Source organism: Liolophura sinensis, chromosome 1 (assembly GCF_032854445.1).
Source record: "Liolophura sinensis isolate JHLJ2023 chromosome 1, CUHK_Ljap_v2, whole genome shotgun sequence".
Taxonomy (NCBI): Eukaryota; Metazoa; Mollusca; class Polyplacophora; order Chitonida; family Chitonidae; genus Liolophura; species Liolophura sinensis.
The window spans coordinates 821,593-848,241 of NC_088295.1; the positions used below are offsets into that span (position 1 = coordinate 821,593).

At 43.4% G+C, this 26,649-nt stretch overlaps 1 protein-coding gene across 1 annotated transcript; it reads left to right on the forward strand.

Annotated features, from left to right (window-relative positions):
- LOC135461411 (ankyrin repeat, PH and SEC7 domain containing protein secG-like) lies at positions 1 to 26,649 on the forward strand. The gene is made up of 6 exons (XM_064738493.1): positions 1 to 308; positions 8,005 to 8,306; positions 13,503 to 13,736; positions 16,517 to 16,692; positions 20,920 to 21,030; positions 26,281 to 26,649. The coding sequence occupies exons 1-6, from the start codon at positions 1 to 3 to the stop codon at positions 26,647 to 26,649; spliced, it is 1,500 nt and encodes a 499-aa protein (XP_064594563.1).

Genomic DNA, 26,649 nt, shown 5'->3' on the forward strand with positions numbered 1-26,649 from the left:
ATGAGGGAGCAGGCGTCCTTTAGTGGTTCTCTGTTAGACGGACGGTCTGTGGATGTCGAGGCCTGGACCATTCCCCGTGTCCACAAGCCGTGTGTGTCCAAACCTCGTCTGCACCTGACTGAGGAGTACCCACGGAGCCTGGTTAGCAGCGGTCTGGGTCGTGCAACTACCGTCTCCCAGGCCATCATCACGGGAAACCTCGAGGCATTAAAGGAGTTGTTCAAATCTGGTCGCGCCGAGCATGTGGACAAGCGCGGCAATACAGCCCTTCATATCGCCACCAAGGTTGGCCAGGTGCGAGCCTTAAGGTAGGATGCTTTTATCACGCAATCGGATTTCAGTTTTATGGGCACAATGTTAAATAACACTAAAAATCCCTTGACGTTTTTGAAAATTGTGACGTTTTACTCCATTTTATACGTCACCGATTGACGTCTACAGTGATGAATTTCCTCACAGAACCCGACTGACCAGGTAGCGGCGCAGGTATCCGAATGGGCTTATACAAGTTATATCATACAACAAAGGCCACATTTAATTGGAACACGAGTCAGCGATATTGAATTTCGGAGCAGAGTGACGGTCGCGTATTTAGATGTTATGTCCGTTTATAGAGGGAGCCTAAGGGGCACCTCCACAGAGGAAACGTTGGGGACGCCTCTACGGAGGAAGTTTTAGGGGTACCTTCACGGAGGAATCATTAGGGGTACATCCATAGAGAAAGCTTTAGGACACCTCCACAGACAATGCTTTAGGGGCACCTCCATAGATTATCGTCGCCATGACTATCACCGCCCCCCCCCCCTTCACATCATACCGTACAGAGCTGCACATGGATACGATTGCCTGACAGTCACAGCCTAAACAGCTGGATTTGTCATTCACTATTCTAACCAGACTGTACGATATCTTCTCATTTCACATTAACTGTTTAGATAAGCCCAATAACTCGATCACAGTGCAGTGCTACACAGCACGAAACGCTTGCCGCGTATTTGGAAAGTCTATTGCAAATATGAACTTGGTGTTTTATCGGCAAATATGTATATTTCTGTAGAAAATCTCGTAAAACAATGATAACAAATAATTTTTGAATGATTATTTAAGTCAGTTTTTAGTTTATTTTCTTTCTGATAGATGTAAAACTTACACATTTGGTAAATGACAGGTAAGTAAACAACCTGTAACCATTATATTTAAGGTGGCGGCCTTTAATGGCTGTAACACATATAACAGTGCATACGTGAGATCTATATAACTCGGCCTGTAGAATACAAGGCCATGGTAACGGCCTGTGATGTTTAGTACCGATCTGCATGTGTTGTCAAGATTCTTAAAAATGTTCCTTTGCTTTGATGACCTATAACAGCTCATTTGACTTGATGGTTTCACAAGATTTTATCTGCCATGATGACCGTACAAGACTTTGTTAGTTTTGATGGTATAACAAGCGTTTTTCTCCTATAATAGCCTTACAAGAGTTTATCTGCTAGGATTATATGCAGGAGTTTATCTGCTAAGATAGTCAGCAACCTGTGGATAGTCGTGGGTTTCCCCCGGGCTCTGCCCGGTTTTCTCCCACCATAATGCTTGCCGCCGTCGTTTAAGTGAACTATTCTTGAGAAAGGCGTAAAACGCCAATGAATAAATAAATAGATAAATAAATAAATGCTAGAATGATATTGCAAGAGTTTATCTGCTAGAATGGTATTACAAGACTTTATTTGCCAGAATGGAATTGCAAGAGCTTATCTGCTGGAATGGATTTATTTATTTGTTTATTTATTTGATTGGTGTTTTACGACGTACTCAAGAATATTTCACTTATACGACGGCGGCCAGCATTATAGTGGGAGGAAACAGGGCAGAGCCCGGCGGAAACCCACGACCATCCGCAGGTAGCTGGCAGACCCGCGTATAAGCAAGTCTGCGAGAATGGTATTACAAGAGTTTATCTGTTAGGATTGTATTGCAAAAAATTATCTGCTGAAATGGTATTGCAAGAGTATATCTGCTAGGATTGTATTGCAAGCATTTATGTGCTAGAATGGTATTACAAGACTTTATCTGCTATGGTGGCGTCCCAAGAGTTTATCTGCCATAGTATTACGGGAGATTATGTGCTACAAACATTTATCTGCTATGATGCCCTTAGAAGAGTTTGTGATGGCCTTACAGGAGTTTGTATTGGTCTTACAGGAGTTTATTAGCTAGAATGGTATTACAAGAGTTTATCTGTGAGACAGTTTATGTGCTTGGATAACCATACAACAGTTGATGTACTTGGATGGTCATACAACAGTTGATGTGCTTGGATGGTCATACAACAGTTGATGTGCTTGGATGACCATATAGGAGTTGATGTGCTTGGATGGCCGTACAGGAGTTGATGTGATATCAGTTATTCCACTCCTAGTAGGACTGCCTACGGAAGGTGTCGTATCAGTTATTCCCCTCCAAGTAGACCTGTCGGTCTGAGGTGTTGTATCAGTTATTCCGCTCTCAGTAGAACTATCTATCCAATATGTGATATCAGTTATTCCACTCCTAGTAGGACTGCCTACGGAAGGTGTCGTGTCAGTTATTCCCCACCCAGTAGATCTCTCTGTCTCGGGTGTCGTATCAGTTATTCCCTACCCAGTAGAACTGTCTCTCTCGGGTGTCGTATCAGTTATTCCCCTCCAATAGAACTGTCGGTCTGAGGTGTTGTATCAGTTATTCCCCTCCCATAGAACTATCTATCCAGTATGTGATATCAGTTATTCCCCACCCAGTAGAACTGTCTCTCTCGGGTGTCGTATCAGTTAGTCCCATCCAAGTAGACCTGTCGGTCTGAGGTGTTGTATCAGTTATTCCGCTCTCAGTAGAACTATCTATCCAATGTGTGATATCAGTTATTCCACTCCTAGTAGGACTGCCTACGGAAGGTGTCGTATCAGTTATTCCCATCCAAGTAGACCTGTCGGTCTGAGGTGTTGTATCAGTTTTTCCCATCCAAGTAGACCTGTCGGTCTGAGGTGTTGTATCAGTTTTTCCCCTCCCAGTAGAACTATCTATCCAACATGTGATATCAGTTATTCCACTCCTAGTAGGACTGCCTACGGAAGGTGTCGTATCAGTTATTTCCATCCAAGTAGAACTGTCGGTCTGATGTGTTGTATCAGTTATTCCCCTCCCAGTAGAACTGTCTCTCTCGGGTGTCGTATCAGTTATTTCCATCCAAGTAGAACTGTCGGTCTGAGGTGTTGTATCAGTTATTCCCCTCCCAGTGGAACTATCTATCCAACATGTGATATCAGTTATTCCACTCCTAGTAGGACTGCCTACGAAAGGTGTCGTATCAGTTATTCCCATCCAAGTAGAACTGTCGGTCTGAGGTGTTGTATCAATTATTCCCCTCCCAGTGGAACTATCTATCCAACATGTGATATCAGTTATTCCCCTCCTAGTAGGACTGCCTACGGAAGGTGTCGTATCAGTTATTCCCCTCCAAGTAGACCTGTCGGTCTGAGGTGTTGTATCAGTTATTCCGCTCTCAGTAGAACTATCTATCCAATATGTGATATCAGTTATTCCCCTCCTAGTAGGACTGCCTACGGAAGGTGTCGTATCAGTTATTCCCCTCCAAGTAGACCTGTCGGTCTAAGGTGTTGTATCAGTTATTCCTCACCCAGTAGAACTGTCTATCTAACATGTGATATCAGTTATTCGTGTTCCAGTAGAACTGTTCCTTTGTGTCGTCCTCAAAACCTAGATGTCAGGGTTCATCTGCACTCGTCATGTTCAAGTTAAATATATTATTTGACCTCTAGCCTGCCCCCTTTTATCTCCATGGAGTCATCTCAGATGAACTTAGCAACATGCCTAAGTCTGATTCACTATCATTTCTAAAATATCTAAGGTGGCTTTTGAAAACAGAACTTCAAATTCAAAAGCCCGGAAGTTTTATAATGTCCCAAAAATGGCGAATGGATCGAAGTTGTAGTTGTTAGACGTTCATGGTATGCGAAAGACGGTTTTTACTGTTGACTGAGGATTACATCTGCTATCGTCATGCGTGTCTGTTTCCTTCCTGGGAGTAGGGCGGGTAAGCAAACAACCCGCGGGCCGTGGCCCTCGGTGCCAAGTGCACGACCGCTAAAACACGCAGATAAAACATGCTGAGGCCAGAATCATTAGGCTGAGGCCCTGGTCAAGGGTTTTCCTCCACGCTCAATGTCTAAAATGTGTAATAATGCAAACTATCATAGCAGGTGATGACTTATTGCTCTCCTAAACACTGTACGTAATTGCATTAACAGAATTATCACCACCGCATGAAATACAGTAAAATACGTACTTAGTAATATGTCATTGAAAACATAACCCATCGTAGAAAAGTGCTTCAACCTTTCATATCTAAATAATTAAACAGTTAAATAAGATCATAGCACAAATAAAGAAGAGTGTATTATCTGGACCCTGCGCATGTCTTGTGTAAGGGACAGACAGATATTTTTGCACCATCATGTGTAGACAGAAATCCACTTACTGCAGTATTAAACATTATGGCATTGTATCTCGTTGACATTTCAAGCTTTTATTCCAGTCTTAAGAATCGAATTCAAAAACTGCATGAGAAAAAGCTGTAATTATCGACTTGAGGGATGACAATGAGAGGTTAACCAGTGTTAAAACTTATATTCTAATTATACTGAAGCTATCAAAGCGTTTGTGAAACATTTCGAACATTGTTATAAAAATTAAACAAAAAAAATTAGTCGACTATTGTATTGTGGATCCCTGGTGTGGGTAATTCAAAAACTGCATGAGAAAAAGCTGTAATTATCGACTTCAGGGATGACAGTGAGAGGTTAACCAGTGTTAAAACTTATATTCTAGTTATACTGAAGCTATCAAAGCGTTTGTGAAACATTTCGAACATTGTTATAAAAAATTAAACAAAAGAAATTAGTCGACTATTGTATTGTGGATCCCTGGTGTGGGTCGACAGTTGTATTGTAGTCCCCTTGTGTGGGCCGACTATTGTATTGTAGACCCATTGTGTGGGTCGACTGTTGCATTGTAGAACCCTTGTGTGGGCCGACTATTGTATTGTAGACCCATTGTGTGGGTCGACTGTTGCATTGTAGAACCCTCGTGTTGGTCGACTATTGTATTTTGGATCCCTGGTATGGGTCGACTGTTGTATTGTGGATCCCTTCTGTTGGTCGACTATTGTATTGTGGATCCCTTCTGTGGGCCGACTATTGTATTGTAGACCCCTTGTGTGGGCCGACTATTGTATTGTGGATCCCTTCTGTGGGCCGACTTTTGTATTGTAGACCCTTGTGTGGGCCGACTATTGTATTGCAGACCCATTGTGTGGGTCGACTGTTGTATTGTAGACCCCTAGTGTCGGTCGACTATTGTATTGTGGATCCCTGGTATGGGTCGACTGTTGTATTGTGGATCCCTGGTGTGGGTTGACGGTTGCATTGTAGACCCATTGTGTGGGCCGACTATTGCATTGTGGATCCCTGGTATGGGTCGACTGTTGCATTGTGGATCCCTGGTATGGGTCGACTGTTGCATTGTAGACCCTTTGTGTTGCTCGACTATTGTATTGCAGACCCATTGTGTGGGTCGACTTTTGTATTGTAGACCCTTGTGTGGGCTGACTATTGTATTACAGATCCATTGTGTGGGTCGACTATTGTATTGTGGATCCCTGGTGTTGGTCGACTGTTGTATTGTGGATCCCTGGTGTGGGTCGGCTGTCGTATTGTAGACCCCTGGTTTGGGTCGACTGTTGTATTGCGGATCCCTGGTGTGGGTCGAGTATTGTATTGCAGATACCTAGTGTGGGCCGACTATTGAATTGTAGACCCCTTGTGTTGATCGACTGTTGTATTACAGATCCCTGGTGTGGGTCGACTGTTGTATTGTAGACTCCTGATGTGGGTCGTCTATTGTATTGTGGACCCCTGGTATGGGTCAACTTTTGTGTTGTAGGCCCCTGGTATAGGTCGACTGTTGTATTGTGGACCTCTGTTGTATTGTAGATAGTGAGTGTGTAGGTCTGGATAACGAACGGAAGAGTCTGGTCTCAAACAATTTGTCATGTTCCATAGCCTGTAGAGGCATGGTGACTGAGTGACTTACGATCAAAACAAAAACCACCTTTCCTGTACCGGCATGACAGTGTGGTATTTTGGTATTTGGTTCGGTATGTTGAGACTCCTGTATCACGCCTCGGAAGTCGCTGTAACAATCGTCCCACTCCTGTATCACCCCTGGTAATTCGCTGTAAGATTCGTCCCACTTCTGTATCACCCCTGGTAATTCGCTGTAAGAGTCGTCCCACTCCTGTATCACCCCTGGTAAATCGCTGTAACAGTCGTCCTACTCCTGTATCGCCCCTGGTAAATCGCTGTAAGAGTCGTCCCACTCCTGTATCACCCCTGGTAATTCGCTTTAACAGTCATTCCACTCCTGTATCACTCCTGGTAATTCGCTGTAACAGTCGTCCCACTCCTGTATCAATCCTGGTAATTCGCTGTAACAGTCGTCCCACTCCAGTATCACTCCCGGTAATTCGCTGTAACAGTCGTCTCACTCCTGTATCACTCCTGGTAATTCGCTGTAACAGTCGTCCTACGCCTTTTACCCTGACCAATGCATAATCTAGGTTTACAGGCCTACACAATAAGCCCTATCTGGTTCGAAAGACAAAGAACTCAGTTAAAATTTTGTCAGTTAAAGTTTTGTCAGTTAAAGTTTCGGGGCAGCTTGGCGAATAAGCTTGGCCATCCTTGTCATAAGTAGAAAAGATTTTGTAAATGATGAGTAATGCCGCTATTTAGTGTTTAAGTTTCAACCTATAGATACATACATTTATGTTATGTGTTGTTTTTCTTTTTTTAATCCCCGTAGTACGTATTTCTATAACGCACGACCTTGAAATCCCCTCCAGTCCTCCTGGACGGCCATGTCTCAAGACTCGTCATTGTGTGCCATTGTCTGGCCTACTCCCGGCTGGTATGGGCTGCATCTCTCGCCTTCTGTGCAGGTGTGGATTCTGGCGTATATAATCAAAGACCACGTGAAAAGGCAGCGCTGAAGCCGCCCTGTTCTAACAATTACGTCATGCCAGTCGGTCCGAATCGACATCGCGAAAGTTTTCCGATGAATACAAAGTTTGAACATAGGGCAGGGACGTAGATCGGCTACCGGCCTCCTATTGAACCTATCTGTGTGAATAATGCCGAAGATGCTGAATATACCCTAACCCACCCTGATCAAAACTCTTACGTAACTTAGAGAAAATATGGGAAAGCATTTGAACATGTCACCATGCCCATAAGCGAGGCTTTGTGTGAACAAGGAGAAAGAGGAGAGCATCGTTCTCTCTTGTCTTCTCTTGCCTGATTTCCTGGGAACGTCAAAAATCATTACTGACAAGGAATCACATCTGCAATCTTTAAATTTCCATGTCCTAGGCCTACTATGTCGTCACGTGCTTATGTAAACTGGGCCTACTATGTCGTCACGTGCCTATGAAAACTAGGCCTACTACGTCACGTGCCTATGTAAACTAAGCCTACTATGACTCTTGCCTATGTAAACTAAGCCTACTATGACACATGCCTATGTAAACTAAGCCTACTATGACACGTGCCTATGTAAACTAGGCTTACTATGTCACGTGCTTATGTAAACTAAGCCTACTATGACACGTGCCTATGTAAACTAGGCCTACTATGTCACGTGCTTATGTAAACTAAGCCTACTATGACACGTGCCTATGTAAACTAGGCCTACTATGTCATGTGCCTATGTAAACTAGGCCTACTATGTCGTCACGTGCCTATGAAAACTAGGCCTACTACGTCACGTGCCTATGTAAACTAAGCCTACTATGTCACGTGCCTGTGTAAAATTAGCCTACTATGTCGTCACGTGCCTATGAAAACTAGGTCTACTACGTCGTCACATATTGATAATGGTGATGTTTTTTTTCAGATGGCTATTGCGTCACTCTCACATACCGGTGATGACGCGGAACAAACGAGGGGAGACGTGTGGCCACCTAGCAGCCAATCTGGGACAGCTAAAGTGTCTGAAGGCGATCCTGGCTGGTCATAAGGAGAAGCACTTGGGTGTGGTCAGTGAAAGAGACAGCCGCGGCATGACTGTGCTCCATCACGCCGTAATCGGGGGCAGTCACAGGACTGTCGTGTGGCTGGTTAAGGAATTCGGCAAAGATCTATGTCTGATGAAAAACGTGGACGGCGCCATCGCCTTACACATAGCAGCCGCCAAAGGTGAGTGGCTTACACATAACAGGCGCCAAAGGTGAGTGGCTTACACATAACAGCCACCAAAGCTGGGTAGTTCACACATAACAGCCGCCATAGGTGAGTGGCTTACACATAGCATCCGCCAAAGCTGGGTAGCTTCATACATAACAGCCGCTAAAGGTGAGTGGCTTACACATAACAGGCGCCAAAGGTGAGTGGCTTACACATAACAGCCGCCAAAGGTGAGTAGCTACATAACAGCCGCCAAAGTTGAGTTGCTTACACATAACAGCCGCCAAAGGTGAGTGGCTTACACATAACAGCCGCCAAAGGTGAGTGGCTTACACATAACAGCCGCCAAAGGTGAGTAGCTACATAACAGCCGCCAAAGGTGAGTTGCTTACACATAACAGCCGCCAAAGGTGAGTGGCTTACACATAACAGCCGCCAAACCCGTGTGGTAAAACGTGAACGGTTCCATCGCCTTACGCATAGCATCTGTCGGCATAGGTGAGTGGCTTACAGGAAGGAAATCACGTGTGTTGATGGGGAAGGAGAGCTTTGTTAAATATCCAACCTCTTTACAGTTGTACATTTAAAGACTTCTGCCTCCTTGGTCAAAGGCCTGTGGTATTACAGACAGGTCCCAAATTAAATGGATCTGATTATTGAATCTAGCAATACTTTGTGAAACGTTTCATTCTTCATGTAATGCACACATGCTCCATACTACATTTGTCAGATTTGTGCCGCTTTATTGTCTGTAGATGCCAGATTCTACCGGTAATGCAGTAAATCTTACACACTCTCGTAGCTGCTGATATCAGTGGACACCTGCTTAATCTCACTAAATCTGTCAAATCTGACTAAATCGATGGCCTTAAGAAAAGATTAGCCAGAGATGGATGACGTATGTGGATTTGCACCTTAACCAGAGGCCTCTATACCCCTTACACTGAAGGAGCTCTTAGTGGCTCATGTTGAAAGAAAACCTAGGTGTGTGTAGGTCAAATAGCTGTCACTTCAAATCCAGCGCTCTACCTTACTGTGCCAGTCTAGTAAGGTCATACTGACCCGCCGCTCAGTTCAGGCCGTCTCTTTACACCACTGTGCCAGCCAGGCTACCCATGTCTGTGACAGAAGTCTACTGACAGACATGACGTTACATTGTTCTATTTTTGAAAAACATCTAAAATAAACAAGTAAGAATATTTAAGACCATGATTTTAGTTGATATATGATGACATTTTAACGTAAGTTGACACCATGGTTTCAATATTGTCTCAATATTTAACACAGAGAACCTTTACGTGAACTCAGTATTGCCACGTAATATCAAATATAAAAGAGAGCTGTGCTCCCATAATTACTTAATGAAAACTTCCTTGTAAACTTCGCATGGTGTTATTTTGCATAGAGTCACATTCTTTAATACTAAAACGGATCTAATATGGATAAACACAAGTCAACATTACAACCTCATTTGTTTCTTGCTCTTGTCGAGTTTGTTTTACTTAGATACATTTATTAACATGATATGGATGAAATACTGCCGATATGTTAATGAAAGACTGTCGGTATGATAACGGAAGACTGCCAATCTGATAATGAAAGACCGTCGGCATGATAATGGAAGCCTGACGATATGATAATGGAAGCCTGACGATATGATAATGGAAGCCTGACGATATGATAATGGAAGCCTGACGATATGGTAGTGGAAGACTGCCTACATGATAAGACTGCCGATATGGTGATGGAAGATTGCCGATGTGGTGTAGATTATTTGTTTATTAACTTGACAGATAATTTACGTCAAATTCAGCAGTATTACGCCTATATACATATAACTGTGGGTGGTCAGACGCGCGACAAACCTGCTTATTGGCTCAGAGACTGGCGAGAGATAGAACATGACAGCCTATGCGGAGGTTTTGTACTATTGAAGCGGTGGAAGACAACTGTGCGAAATGTGCCGGCGGCTGTTCACAGCAGTGCCGGTACTGCCTGTAGGGCTGGGTGACGTATGGCCAGGCCAAAAGGCGCTTCTCCCTGTCAGCAGAATATTTGGTATCCATTGATCAGCACAGCGAAAACTCTGCTCACATCTCACATACACATGTTTGAGGATAAAGCCATTGTAATCTGTGTGCAGGTTAGAAACTGCCGACATGGACTTTAAATACTTCTGACACGAGAATATCACAGCATTCATACGACAATTCCCCATGGGAGTTCTCTAAGATAGTGAAAATGGCTCATATCGCGTAACAGAACAGCCTGTGATCGGGACCCAACCTGAATAACTAAACGATTACTTTATTAGAGTACCGAGTTTAACATCTAGTGGTTTAGCATTCGTCCTACAACACTTGGTCAGCATTACCCTTTATCTCTGACTATTAGTGTCTTGTTGCCAGCAAAGCGTTTGTCGGAACTCGGAAATGTGTTACCAGCATTATACCTCTGATTTCTGTCCGCAAGGGTTAGTGTTGCCATTGAGTAGTTGTAAGATGTAGGTCTCCTTTGTAAGATGTAGGTCTCCACTAGTCGTAGACTGTGCCCTTCGCAAACCATTAAGGGACGTCTCAATTTAGTGAGTGAGTTAGTGCTTGGGGTTTAACGTCGTGCTCAACAATTTTTCAGTCAAATGACGACGAAGGAATCCTTGGGGCGTAATTAATTTACCTCCTCGTTGCAGGACGGATTTCCACCGCTCTTTTACCTAGTGCTGGTTCACTGAGACGACTTACCGAAGGTAAGTAAGCTGCCACGCCCGAACCATTATACTGATACGGGTCAACCAGTCGTTGCACTATTCCCTTTATGCTGAACGCCAAGCGAGGAAGTTACAACTTCCTCTCTTAAAGTCTTAGGTGTGACTCGACCCAGGATTGATCCTTGATCTACCGCTCCTGAAGCGGACGCTCTACCAACCGTGCTAGGGCCGGTCGACTCAATTGAATATACCTCTCATATTGGATATAGCTCTCGTAAACCACCAAAGGGAGCCCCAATTGGATAATTGCCAGAACGATTTCGGAAACAATCAATTCCCAAAGGAATATGTAAGAAATTTTATAAAATTAAACAAAGCTGGTAAGATGTAGGAGATAAGTAGACAACAGACTATATATCCAGATATTACCTGCAGTGTTTCCCTCAGCGAGACTTCAGTAGGTCAATAATTCATTCTCTTTTCTGTTTGACTTTATATAAATTTTTCAACAAAGTATTAGTACGGGTGAGGAGAAACCTCAATTTAAGAAACCAACCGATGTGAACAATACGACGTGAAGCGTTAAACCGTGTGTGGAATGAGGAAGAGGCCCTCTCGCGAAATATTGTAGCACATGTACACCAAATATCCTGATCTGTAACGAGGCTCTCGTGAAGCGTTAAACCGTTTGTGGAATGAGGAAGTGGCCCTTGTGCAACGTTAAGATAGCAGGGGTTGACCTGCCACATATTACAAACAACAATTTATTCCGAAGGCTTCATCCTTTATTTCTCAAAGAATTAACATTTCTCCATAATAATATTTCCGAGAAACAGATATCCACGTGGCATGTGTTTAGCAGCATTATCTGTAGTGTGTCTTGCAACATCTACAGCATTGATGTGAACTGATGAAGACGCAGATATCCTCCTAGCATGTGTCTATCAGCATTACCTGCAGTGTGTATAGCAGCATTATTTGCAGTTTGTCTAGCAGCATTATCTGCAGTTTGTCTAGCAGTATTATCTGCAGTTTGTCTAGTAGCATTATTTGCAGTGTGTCTAGCAGCATTATCTGCAGTGTGTCTAGCAGCATTATCTGCTGTGTGTCTATCAGCATTATTTGCAGTGTGTCTTGCAGCATTATCTGCAGTGTGTCTATCAGCATTATCTGCTGTGTGTCTATCAGCATTATTTGCAGTGTGTCTTGCAGCATTATCTGCAGTGTGTCTATCAGCATTATCTGCTGTGTGTCTAGCAACATTATTTGCAGTGTGTCTAGCAGCATTATTTGCAGTGTGTTTAGCAGCATTATTTGCAGTGTGTCTTGCAGCATTATCTGCAGTGTGTCTAGCAGCATTATCTGCTGTGTGTCTAGCAGCATTATCTACAGTGTGTCTAGCAGCATTATTTGCAGTGTATCCAGGAGCATTATCTGCAGCATCGATGAGAACTGATGAAGACAAGGTTATATCACTGATTTTTTTAGTCTGATAAAGAACTTTACTTACTTCAAACCAATATTTGGACAGTCTGCGGCAATGAGATATTTGGACAGTCTGAAGCAATAGGAATATTACAGTGACCTCACAAGATTTAATCCGTAAGACAACAGCCTTTTCAGTCGACAGGAAAAAGGTTTTTGTCGTCGACAGATATCAATGCTAACAATTTTGCCTCAAACAACGCGCAAAAATCAAGGCTTTCTGTTGATCATTTGAGCTAATTTGAACAAAGCCGTACAGGTAAAATTCACATTAATTTGAACAAAGCCGTACAGGTAAAATACACATTAACTAGCTTAAGATCACCCGGATAATCAAATGTGAAAACACACATGATGATGTGAACGGACAGGTATGCCCTATATGTCCTGTATGTGTGTGTTACTCGTGCTTCACTAACACTGTTTGCTATCTCTGCTTATCTAGGTCATAAAGAATGTGTACAGCTGTTGGTAGATGGATGTCCGAAATCGGCTAACACAAGAGATCGATTAGGTAAGCAATGGCGGCTCAGTTCAGAGGTCACAACCTTTGTGGTAACCGTGGGACAAAAATCTGATATATCAACCTTCATACAGACATACCCTGTGTTTCTTTGTATTTTGTATATTTTGCAAACTGCTACAGTTGTCTCTATCAGTGCATGTGCAAATTACTCAAACATAAATCTGTTTACATTGACTCACACGTATGTAGAGTTCAGGAATGAGCTCTTTGCTGAGATTTATTTTTGGGTGTTTATTTTAAATCCATTGGTGTTTTGCAGCGTACTTAAGAATCTCAAGAATGTTTCACTTATACGACTGCAACTAACATTATGGTGGGAGGAAACCGGACTGAGCCCGGGGGAAACCCACGATCATCCGCCTTGCTTTACTTAATGACAAAGTTTAGATCTCTTCTACATTTAATTGAGCACAGCGTGAAAGTGTGTTTACACTTTATACAAGAAGAAAGCTTTCATTATCATTATTCAGTCGTCTATCTTTGTCTGCAGGAGCCACACCGATGTTTTACGCTGCTCAGGAAGGTCATCTGGAATGTCTGCGTTGTCTCGTGCACCGAGGGAGCGGGGATATCTCTGTGTCAACCAATGAGGGCACGACTTTGCTGCATATCGCTGCTTTGAGAGGTCATGTCAACATTCTCGATTACATCCTCCTGAAACTTGGTAATGAAGCGCTTCATGTTCAGTCACGTGACGGATCTTCCCTTCTACATTTCGCCGCAGGTGAGTTGTCGGTTGAAATCAAAACTGTCAAAATTTTATCATTATTTGGACGTATTTTTGATAAAAATACATAAATAAAATATCATGTGCTTAAAAGCCAATTCATTTTTTGACTATGTTTGCATCTCCAATGTTGTCTGAGTGAGTCATCGTTATTCCACAAAATGCAGTCAGCAAATAAGTCAGTCATTCTATCAATCATTCCATCAGTCAGTCAATCAGTCTGTCAATCTCTCTGTGCACGTCATTGTTATACACCTTTAACTCCCCTCAACCCCCTCCCCACCCACCTGTAACGCAATGTCAGCCTTGCTGGCAGGAAGATTACGAAACCCAGTGTCAACTTTGCCGGCAGGAAGATTACGAAGCCTACAGCGCAGTGTCAACCTCGCTAGAGGAAGATTACAAAGCCTATAGCTCAGTGTCAACCTTGCTGGCAGGAAGATTACGAAGCCTATAGCGCAGTATCAACCTCGCTAGCAGGAAGATTACAAAGCCTATAGCGCAGTATCAACCTCGCTAGAGGAAGATTACGAAGCCTATAGCGCAATGTCAACCTTGCTAGCAGATAGATTACGAAGCCTATAGCGCAGTGTCAACCTTGCTGGCAGGAAGATTACAAAGCTTATAGCGCAGTGTCAACTTTGCTTGCAGATAGATTACGAAGCCTATAGCGCAATGTCAAAGTTGCTGGCAGGAAGATTACAAAGCTTATAGCACAGTGTCAACCTTGCTGGCAAGAAGATTACAAAGCTTATAGCGCAGTGTCAACCTTGCTGGCAGGAAGATTACGAAGCCTATAGCGCAGTGTCAACCTCGCTAGCAGAAAGATTACGAAGCCTATAACGCAGTGTCAACCGTGCTAGCAGATAGATTACGAAGCCTATAGCGCAGTGTCAACCTTGCTGGCAGGAAGATTACAAAGCCTATAGCACAGTGTCAACCTCGCTAACAGGAAAATTACAAAGCCTATAGCGCAATGTCAACCTTGCTGGCAAGAAGATTACAAAACCTATAGCGCAGTATCAACCTTGCTAGCAGGAAGATTACGAAGCCTATAGCGCAGTTTCAGTCTTGCTGGCAGGAAGATTACGAAGCCTATAGCGCAGTTTCAGTCTTGCTGGCAGGAAGATTACGAAGCCTATAATGCAGTGTCAACCTCGCTAGCAGATAGATTACGAAGCCTATAGCGCAGTGCCAACCTTGCTAGCAGATAGATTACGAAGCCTATAGCGCAGTGTCAACCTTGCTGGCAGGAAGATTACAAAGCCTATAGCACAGTGTCAACCTCGCTAACAGGAAAATTACAAAGGCTATAGCGCAATGTCAACCTTGCTGGCAAGAAGATTACAAAGCCAATAGCGCAGTATCAACCTTGCTAGCAGGAAGATTACGAAGCCTATAGCGCAGTTTCAGCCTTGTTGGCAGGAAGATAACGAAGCCTATAGCGCAGTGTCAACCTCGCTAGCAGAAAGATTACGAAGCCTATAACGCAGTGTCAACCTCGCTAGCAGATAGATTACGAAGCCTATAGCGCAGTGCCAACCTTGCTAGCAGATAGATTACGAAGCCTATAGCGCAGTGTCAACCTTGGTGGCAGGAAGATTACTAAGATAAGATTAGCACACTATGCTAGCGTAGTATAAACTTTGATGGCAGGAAAGTTACTGCCCTCCAGTTTTGACGCACATGCGTTTTCCTCACATTGATCGAAACTGGCATACCAAACCGTGTCATTAAAGCACGTGACCTTTATACGAAGCCAATTTTGAAATACAAACTTATGGGTTTGTGGCAAATCGCTAAATCCTTGACCCTCACATGACATCACGGGTATTTCGTGCTGGGTGATTGTCATGGGTTTTTTCTCTAAGTTGATAATTATTTCTGGAATTTGGGAAAATCAGTTGTGAAATGTGTTGTGTTACCAATCGCTGTATTGATGCGTTGTGTAACAAACATGTGTCCACATAACATCAACTCCTCTTTGCCCAGTAAACATCCGAAGACACACGCCTGTTAGTGTTGATATTCATTTATTGCTGGGCTGGCATTGCTAGAAGTGACCAATCAGAGGCTGAGTCTGTTGTCAATAAGACACGTGACAGTATTGATATAACTCGGGATTTTGTCAGCTTGGCGTTGATATTTCACAAACCGCTAAGTTTATATAATGCAGATCTGAGTGAGATGGACAAAGTTGTAACCGTGCCTATCCCGACCTGTGTTTGTTGTACGCAAGCCACGAGCAACGTCTCCACAGCCCTCTCCTCACTTTGACGTGGATAATTCGTGCTAAAGAAAACACACTTTTTAACGTCTCCTGATACTTCCTTCTTTTTGTGACATGTCATATTTGTCATAACTGGCTTATCACATTGTCATAAGTTACACTGGCTGAGGATGACTGATGTGAACTGATCAATAGCACACATTTACTTTATGCTGAAACTGAGCACATATTTTATTATCCTAGCATGCACAAAGCTGTATTGAGGCACGTGGCCTCCAAGATGGTCTTGCAGCACATGGCCTCCGAGATGGTCTTGTGGTATGTTGCCTTCTAGACGGCCTAGTGATACTTGGCCCTCGAGATGGTCTTGTGGTACGTGGCCTTCGAGGTGGTCGTGTAGTCCGTGGTCTCTGGTATTTCATAGAAACAGGCACAAGTAGAACAAGCTTAAAGATGCATCTGAATAACACATTATACTACGCATTGACATTGTTCTCACATTTTTATATTGAATAATCTTTCCACCTTTTAACTTTATTACCAACAGGAAATGGTAATGATGACGTAATTAGACATCTTATAAAAAATCCAGCTTTCCCGGAAGTGTTGGATCTAGTTGACGTTAACGACAGTACGCCTGCGCACGATGCAGCAGAGGGTGGTCACGTGGACTGCTTGAAGTTACTGCTGGACGCCGGGTTAGAACTGTTCACCCAGGACAAGGTAAATTTTCTGTAGCAGTGAGTGTATAATACTGGTTGATTTAGTATAAGATAATACAAAACATGTAACTTTGTATCTGTAGTACTGTATCCGTATGAATTTCACTGCAGATAATTATGTGATATTTGTTGCGTTTTGATTTTTGTTGATGTCTAAATATCTACCAAACGATATTTGTCCTGCATGCTGTGCTTGAATCACGACTGAATTGTCCTGTATAATGAGTTTGAACCACTGTGGCTTTGTTTTGCACCTTGCTCCAGATGAATTTGGTCGTCTTCCACAGCTGGGGCGAAGCATTGTTTTGAAGGAGCAACACATCCTTCCACATCTTCTTACACATCGTTGATATTTACTAAATCCTTACAGATTGACTGAAATTGTGCAACACTTGAACACAACTCCCTGGAACAGGGCACGGAGAGCAAGGGAGACTACTCTGTACACACTGCGTCTCGCAAAGGGCGCAGAAGACATGCATTGGGAAAGACACTGACATCTCTTCAATGTTACCCTTTGATGTGACGTATTAGCGGTATTTCTGCATTGGGAAGTAGAGAAAACCCATGAATATTCACTACGTCACAGATATCGATAGTGTACATGTTTAGGGATAGCTACATTTACGAGTCAACCATCAGATCTAGTATATCATGCGTGTAGGTATGCGACTAGAATACTCGCATACTTACATGACCTAATGTTATCCTCGCCGCATTTCATCTCGTGTGTAGGTAAGCGACTAGAATACTCGCTTATTTAATCACATAACTTCATCCTATACAACTAGAATACTCGCATACTTACATCTCCTTACGTTATTCGATGCGACTAGAATACTCGCATACTTACATCACCTAACGTTATCCTATACGACCAGAATGCTCGCATACTTACATCACCTAACGTTATCCTATAAGACTAGAATACTCGCATACTTACATCACCTAACGTTACCCTATAAGACTAGAATACTCGCATACTTACATCACCTTACGTTATCCTATGCGACAAGAATACTCGCATACTTAGGTTACCTAACGCTTTTTTCGCCGCATTTCATTACGTGTGAAGGTATGCAACTAGAATACTCCTAACGTTATCCTATGCGACTAGAGTATTTACATACTTACATCACCTAACGTTATCCTATGCGACTGGAATACTCGCGTACTTAGGTTACCTAACGCTTTTTTCGCCGCATTTCATTACGTGTGAAGGTATGCAACTAGAATACTCGCATACTTACATCAACTAACGTTATCCTATACGACTAGAATACTCGCATGCTTACCTAATTATCCTCGCCGCATTCCATCTCGTGTGTAGGTATGCGACTAGAGTACTCGCATACTTACACCACTTAACGTTATCCTCGCCGCATTTCTCACAATATGCGGGTACTTTGGTTGTTTCTTCCAGTTATGTGTTAGTGTAAAGTTTCCTGCCTAAGTTTTCGTGATGTCCTGAAGAACATCAGTGCGTGAATTTAGCCGTGTACCGACATTCACATTAAATAGAGGACACCTTCCGATCAGCAAACCTAAAAATATAGTTGTTCATGCTACAACCAAGCATCATATTGCTATGCCGAGTGATAGCTACCAAATTGTTCTAAGCAACAATAATGCCTTGTTTCATATTATAGCAAAAAGAGCAGACCCAAATATAGAAATAATTGAAAACGTTAAAAAAAACGCGGAGAGGCTGATCTGATAACCTCCGTTTGCCTGCCGCTGTACGTGGCGATGGTGGCACGGGCTAGTTTTTATCAGTCGGTCCGCCCATCTTTACTTCCGTTCATGTTTCTATCTGTCTGTTTGCCCTCCGGCTTTCCGACTCTCTAACAACGTAACTCCTACAATTTTCCGCCAATTTTCGTGACATTTGGCACCTGTATTAGGGCATACAATTTCCAGGGTTTTCGTGACACGTGGCACCTGTGTTAGAGCATACAATTTTCAGAGGGTTTTCGTGACACTTGGCAGCTGTGTTAGGGCATAAAATTTTCAGAGGATTTCGTGACACTTGGCACATGTGTTTGGGCATACGATTTTCAGACGATTTTCGTGACACTTGGCACCTGTGTTAGGGCATACAATTTTCGGAGCGTTTTCATGACACTTGGCACCTGTGTTAGGGTATACAATTTTCAGCCGATTTTCGTGATACTTGGCACCTGTGTTAGATCATATAACTTTCAGAGGATTTTCGTGACACGTGGCACTTGTGTTAGGGCATACAATTTTCAGAGAATTTTCGTGACACGTGGCACCTGTGTTAGAGCATACAATTTGCACAGTGTTTTGTGACACGTGGCACCTGTGTTAGGGCATACAATTTTCAGCCGATTTTCGTGACACGTGGTATCTGTGTTTGGGCATACAATTTTCAGAGGATTTTCGTGACAATTGGCACCTGTAATAGGGCATACAATTTTCAGAGGATTTTTGTGACATTGGCACCTGTGTTAGGGCATACAATTTTCAGAGGATTTTCGTGACACCTGGCACTGTGTTAGAGCATACAATTTTCAGCCCATTTTCGTGACACTTGCACCTGTGTTAGAGCATACAATATTCAGAGAATTTTCGTGACACTTGGCACCTGTGTTAGGGCATAAAATTTTCAGACGATTTTCGTGACACGTGGCACCTGTGTTAGGGCATACGATTTTTAAAGGATTTTCGTGACAATTGGCACCTGTGTTAGGGCATACAGTTTTCAGAGGAATTTCGGACACGTGGCACCTGTGTTAGATCATACAATTTTCAGAGGATTTTCGTGACACTTGGCACCTGTGTTAGTGCATACAATTTGCAGAGGATATTCGTGACACATGGCACCTGTGTTGGGGCATACAATTTTCAGAGGATTTTCGTGACACTTGGCACCTGTATTAGGGCATACAATTTTCAGAGGATTTTCGTGACACTTGGCACCTGTGTTAGGGCATACAATTTTTACAGTGTTTCGTGACACTTGGTACTTGTGTTGGGGCATACACTTTTCAGAGGATTATAGTGACACGTGTCACCTGTGTTAGGGCATACACTTTTCAGCCGATTTTCGTGACACGTGGCACCTGTGTTAGGGCATACAATTTCAGCCGATTTTCGTGCCACTTGGCACCTGTGTTAGAGCATACAATTTTCGGAGCGTTTTCGTGACACTTGGCACCTGTGTTAGAGCATACAATTTTCAGCCGATTTTCGTGACACTTGTCACCTGTGTTAGGATATACAATTTTCAGCCGATTTTCGTGACACGTGGCACTGTGTTAGATCATACAATTTTCAGAGGATTTTCGTGACACTTGGCACCTGTGTTAGAGCATACAATTTTCAGCCGATTTTCGTGACACGTGGCAGCTGTGTATGGGCATACAATTTTCAGAGAATTTTCGTGACACTTGTCACCTGTGTTAGGGCATACAATTAGCAGCCGATTTTCGTGACACGTGGCACCTGTGTTAGGGCATACAATTTTCAGCCGATTTTCGTGACACTTGGCACCTGTGTTAGGGCATACAATATGTAGATATCCATGATATTTTTTTACCTCCATCTTGTGAATTAATCTCATAGTTATTGCCGGTTGAGTAAATGATTCTTTGCTCAGCGCAATTCGCCCTAAAGATCTCAAGGGATTTTCATAATGAAAAAACCCAGATGTATTGGTGTCAATATGTAGGTATTGATCAGGCGTTTTCCAAACAGTGGTGGATGATAGCTCACAAGCAGAAGAGCAATGTATTTACTGGTTCGAGACATTTGGTCGGGGAATGGGGAGAATACCCCCATCTTTTGATGACTCTTTTTCTCCGTCAGCGAGGGAAGCCGACCTAATAACCTCCCTGAACATGCGGCGGGACTAGGCCGTAAGAGGGACTGGTTTCCATTGTCGTGACCTTGAAAGGACGGCAGACAATTAAGCCACTCGATTAGACCCGATGGGAGAAATCTGGATAGCTTCTCTTGTTTAGGTCAGAGATTATGCTTACAACTTCACTATAATCAGATATGTTGTGGACTCATTGACCAGGAATTGAAGGTGGTGATCGCACAGCTTGTGGGGTAACATGGGTAGTTAGGTGCATCGATTCATTTATTAAGTGTTAAAGCTCAAAATTTGTAGATATTCTACATTTACTTCACCACACACACTCGGAAATTTCACATCTTCTTGTCCATACCTTTTTCTCAGCAATGATTTATTATTCTCTAGGAAGGGGAAACCCCTTATTCACTGGCGTTGAGAAGCACGAATCCCAGATGTATTCTGTTCGTGAGGTCACTGACGGAGAGGGAGTATCACAGCGAGGGGGATATTCTCTCGGTAAGTCCTTCTGGCCTTGACAATCCAGTTTACAGCAGCATCTTTCAAACAAGGGGAATAACTCCTGCATTGCGTTTAAAATTTCAATTGGATATTAACCTGTACATTTTTCTTACCATTCTGTCGTGATGGTCAGTGATGTACAGTTAATGATATTATTATTATTATTTATTGTAAATTGTAATGTGACTTAACGTTAGTGGGTTCTATTTAGGCGTAAGAGTCAATATTTCAAATAAACATTCGCAGATATGAAAACAAAGATATTATTATGGTGAATCGTCATTAATTTTCTAATAAAAGCCATTTTTTTGTTTTATGTCATTTCACACATGCAATACATGTGTAGGCCTAAATTTTGTGACACAGAAAGGTGTGTGTTTAATACACAGATGCTAACTAGCTTTATGTAATGTGGGTAGGTAGGTAGGTAGGTCATCTTGGTGGATTGGTGTCCCCAGTGGGTAGGGGACCCGGTCGACAGGGTTACCCCAAGATTATTTCTGTGGTTATATTGTGACGGCAGTGGGTGTATTGTGACGGCAGTAGTTACATTGTGGCCGCAGTGGGTATACGATCGCAGTGAATAGCTGAGGGCTACATCACACGGGAATAACAATGAGATTACCGCTAGGGTTAACACTAGGACTATCCCCGTTAGTATAACTTTACCCCAGTGGTTAGGGTAACTCCAGTAGTCGTGAGGTTACCCCAGTAGATAAGTAACTCTAGTGAGTAGGTGACCCCAGTTGTAGGTTAGCACAGTAGGCAGGTGACCCCAGTAGGTACAAGGTTATCCCTGTAAGTATAACTTTACCCCAGTGATTAGGGTTACTCAGTAGTCGTGAGGTTACCCAGTGGATAAGTAACTCTAGTGAGTAGGTGACCCCAGTTGTAGGTTAGCACAGTAGGCAGGTGACCCCAGTAGGTACAAGGTTATCCCTGTAAGTATAACTTTACCCCAGTGATTAGGGTTACTCAGTAGTGTGAGGTTACCCCAGTAGATAAGTAACTCTAGTGAGTAGGTGACCCCAGTTGTAGGTTAGCACAGTAGGCAGGTGACCCCAGTAGGTACAAGGTTATCCCAGTAGGAATAACTTTACCCCAGTGATTAGGGTTACTCCAGTAGTCGTGAGGTTACCCCAGTGATAAGTAACTCTAGTGAGTAGGTGACCCCAGTTGTAGGTTAGCACAGTAGGCAGGTGACCCCAGTAGATACAAGGTTATCCCAGTAGGAATAACTTTACCCCAGTGATTAGGGTTACTCCAGTAGTCGTGAGGTTACCCCAGTCGATAAGTAACTCTAGTGAGTAGGTGACCCCAGTTGTAGGTAGCACAGTAGGCAGGTGACCCAGTATGTACAAGGTTATCCCTGTAAGTATAACTTTAACCCAGTGATTAGGGTTACTCCAGTAGTGGTGAGGTTACCCCAGTGCAAAAGTAACTCTAGTGAGTAGGTTGTAACCTCCAGTTGTAGATTAGCACAGTAGGCAGGTGACCCAGTAGGTATAAGATTATCCCAGTTGGTATTAGGGGACTATGGTGGGTAGCGTTAGCAAAGAGGGCAGGTGACCCCAGTAGGTACAAGGCTATGCCAGTTGGTATTAGGGGACTATGTGGGTAACGTTAGTACAGGCGACAGGTGACCCAGTAGGTACAAGGTTATCCCAGTTGATATTACGGAGCTATGGTGGGTAAGGTTAGCACAGTGGGCAGGTGACCCCAGTAGGTATAAGCTTATCCCATTTGGTATTGGGGGTTATGGTGTGATAGCGTTACACAGTGGGCAGGTGACCCCAGTAGGTAAAAGGTTATCCCATTTGGTATTGGGGGTTATGGTGGGTAGCGATAAGTAGCGTTATGGGGGGTATGGGGGTTAAGGTTAACACAGTGGGCAGGTGACCCCAGTAGGTATAAGGTTATCCCAGTTGTCAATAGGGCAATGTTGGGTATTGTTAGCACAGTGGGCAGTTGACCCCAGTAGGTATAAGCTTATCCCATTTGGTATTGGGGGTTATGGTGGATAGCGTTAACACAGTGGGCAGGTGACCCCAGTAGGTAAAAGGTTATCCCATTTGTATTGGGGGTTATGGTGGGTAGCGTTATGGGGGGCATGGGGGTTAAGGTTAACACAGTGGACAGGTGACCCCAGTAGGTATAAGGTTATCCCAGTTGGTATTAGGAGGCTATGGTGGGTAGCGTTAGCACAGTGGGCAGGTGACCCCAGTAGGTATAAGGTTATCCCAGTTGGTATTAGGGGACTATGGTGGGTAGGGTTAACACGGTGGGCAGGTGACCCCAGTGGGTATAAGGTTATCCCAGTTTGTCATAGGGGGCAATGTTGGGTATTGTTAGCACAGTGGGCAGTTGACCCCAGTAGGTATAAGCTTATCCCATTTGGTATTGGGGGTTATGGTGGATAGCGTTAACACAGTGGGCAGGTGACCCCAGTAGGTACAAGGTTATCCCATTTGGTATTGGGGGTTATGGTTGGTAGCGTTACCACAGTGGGCAGGTGACCCCAGTTGGTATTACGGGCAATGGTGGGTAGCGTTAACACAGTGGGCAGGTGACCCCAGTAGGTATAAGGTTATCCCAGTTAGTATTAGGGGGCAATGGTGAGTATTGTTAGCACAGTGGGCAGGTGACCCCAGTAGGTATAATGTTATCCCAGTTGATCTTAGGGGGCAACTGTGAGTATTGTTAACACAGTGGGCAGGTGACCCTATTAGATATAAGGTTATCCCAGTTGGTATTAGGGGACTATTGTGGGTAGGGTTAGCACAGTGGACAGGTGACCCCAGTAGGTATAAGGTTATCCCTGTTGGTGTTAGGGGCAATGGTGGGTAGGGTTAACACGGTGGACAGGTGACCCCAGTAGGTACAAGGTTATCCCAGTTGGTATTAGGGGACTATAGTGGGTAGGGTTAACAGGATGGGCAGGTGACCCCAGTAGGTATAATGTTATCTCAGTTGGTCTTAAGGGTCAATGGTAGGTATCGTTAGCACAGTGGGCAGGTGACCCCATTAGGTATAAGGTTATCCCAGTTGGTATTAGGGGACTAATATGGGTAGGGTTAGCACAGTGGACAGGTGACCCCAGTAGGTATAAGGTTACCCCAGTTGGTATAAGGGGGCTATGGTGAGTAGGGTTAACACAGTGGGCAGGTGACCCCAGTAGGTATAATGTTATCCCATTTGGTAATAGGGGGCTATGGTGGGTAGCGTTAGCACAGTGGGAAGGTGAACCCAGTAGGTATAAGGTTATACCAGTTGGTATTAGGGGACTATGGTGGGTAGCGTTAGCACAGTGGGCAGGTGACACCAGTAGGTACAAGGTTTTCCCAGTTGATATTACGGAGCTATGGTGGGTAAGGTTAGCACAGTGGGCTGGTGACCCCAATAGGTATAAGGTTATCCCAGTTGGTATTAGGGGGCTATGGTGGCACAGTGGGTGTCCTACATTGCTCATATATGATGCTCAAGCTGTCATCCTCGTGCGAGGGACGAGATTAGCAGGGTTAGCCTGGGGATGGCAGACGAATGGCTCTAATTCCCCGACTGTCTTACCTCAGTGCGCCATTGGCGGCACACTTCAGTTTTTCTGTTTTTTAAGCTTTGTATTTCTCGTTAATAAAAATGTTATTGTCATACGTCTTGAGTTTAGACACGGAGTTTTGGGAAGTTTGGTGGATATGGTAGAATTAATAAGATAATGGCCGCGTCCTGGAGGTGGGGAATGATGAAAATGTCCGCTGTTGTGTGTTCTAAACAAGAGAAAGTCGGGACGAAACATGTGTAGGTTGATCTTTTTGAAATTCTGAGTGTCATAACACCTTTATCGTTCGACAAGTATTACATCTTACCATGACTTGTATGAAGACCACAGCTGTGTGTCAGGCCGACTTTAAAACAGGAAGGATCATTTCAAGTTTGCCGTTGTAGACTGCCCTAAATTGGATAACAATATACCGAAGGGTCCTGCATATGGCGTGTAGATGACTCACCTGGTAGCATTTGTTAGATCCCGTATTTTTTGTGCCTAGTTATTAATGCAGAAACTGGTGTGTCAAGGTCATTGTGAAAAGCCTTCACTCTAAGTTTCATAAATTTTACATCATTTTGCACCAGATCTCTGGCATTATAATATATACCAAGGGGTGGTCCCTGGTAAAAAATATTTAAAAAATATGGAAGACCACATTGACAACTCTTTCATCTAAACTTCGTGTAATTTTTACGTTCTCTCGACCTTCAGGTAGTAATGCCTAAATAGAGCATCTCAGCACCAAGTGAAAACGGTGTTTCCGGTATGTTCTTGTTGAGAACGTGCCTTGCATTACCAAAGCCACGCAAATCCTTCTCAAATTTTATACCATGTCTTTCCACCTTCGATAAACTCCAAGCATTAATTAATTAATTCATTCATTCATTCGTTCATTCCACCTTTGATGGGTGTGGAGTTCTAACAAATGTTATCGTTTTCCTGTATTTGTGTTTTATGTATCGCTAGTCAGTGTAATTTTATTTGAATTATTTCAATTCACTACTTAAGCTGACTCATCTGTGTTGATAGAATTTTGTTTGACGAGTTATTAAAATCCACCTTATTGATTAATTTGATCAAAAGTCAGCTTACCCTGAGTTCACATTTTAGAGCTGTTTATATTAAGCGTTACTTAATCATAACAATATTACAGAGTTCAAATTCAACATTCATTCTTCCCTGTGTTAAAGCAGTTTAAAAGTTCTCGAAAAATTTCAAAACTTTTCGATCAATTCCAAATGAGTGCTTGTATGGTGACCGTGTTTACTTCTACATATTAGAAATATTTCTCCACTTTATATTTGAGTTGTTGTTAGTTGTTTAAGCGATGGACACATTCAGAAAAACATTTGAATATTAAATGATAAGAAAACAAATAGTGAATATATATGTCTATAGAATTACAACATGACTTTATCTGCTTCTTGTGATCATGAACAAGCATAAATTTGGGATTTTTGTGTTCTCTTGCGTTTAACGAAGTTGAAAAGGTCTTTGCAGGTATTCTTCAGAAGTGAATTTTATGGAACGAATTCAACCAGCTTTTAATCGAACATCGGTCAAAACAAGTTGCATAGTTGCTTATACGGCCAAAATCATTAGTCTTAGTCTTTCCAGTAATGTCAGGGAGACATTCATGTGTATAGTGTGATGTCGCTCAGGTGAGAGTTAAGGATCCATCATTGTTGTGATGAGACCAACAGCCTTCAGCATCCCCTCACGAGCTGCCAGAGAGGAATCGTGAAGATGACCGACCTGCCACGCAGCCTTCAACGCCCCCTCACGGGCTGATAGAGACGAGTCATGAAGACAGACCGACCTGCCACGCAGCCTTCCGCTGCCAGAGAGGAATCGTGAATACAGATCACCCTGTCACCCACCCTTCAGCGCCCACTCACGAGCTCCCAGAGAGGAATCGTGAAGACAGACCGACTTGTTGCCCAGCTTCAGCGCCCCCTCACGGGCTGCTAGAGACGAATCGTGAAGACAGGCGGACCTTTCGCCCAACCTCAGCGCCCCCTCACGGGATGCCAGAGAGGAATTGGGAAGATAGACACACTGTGGTTGTCTGA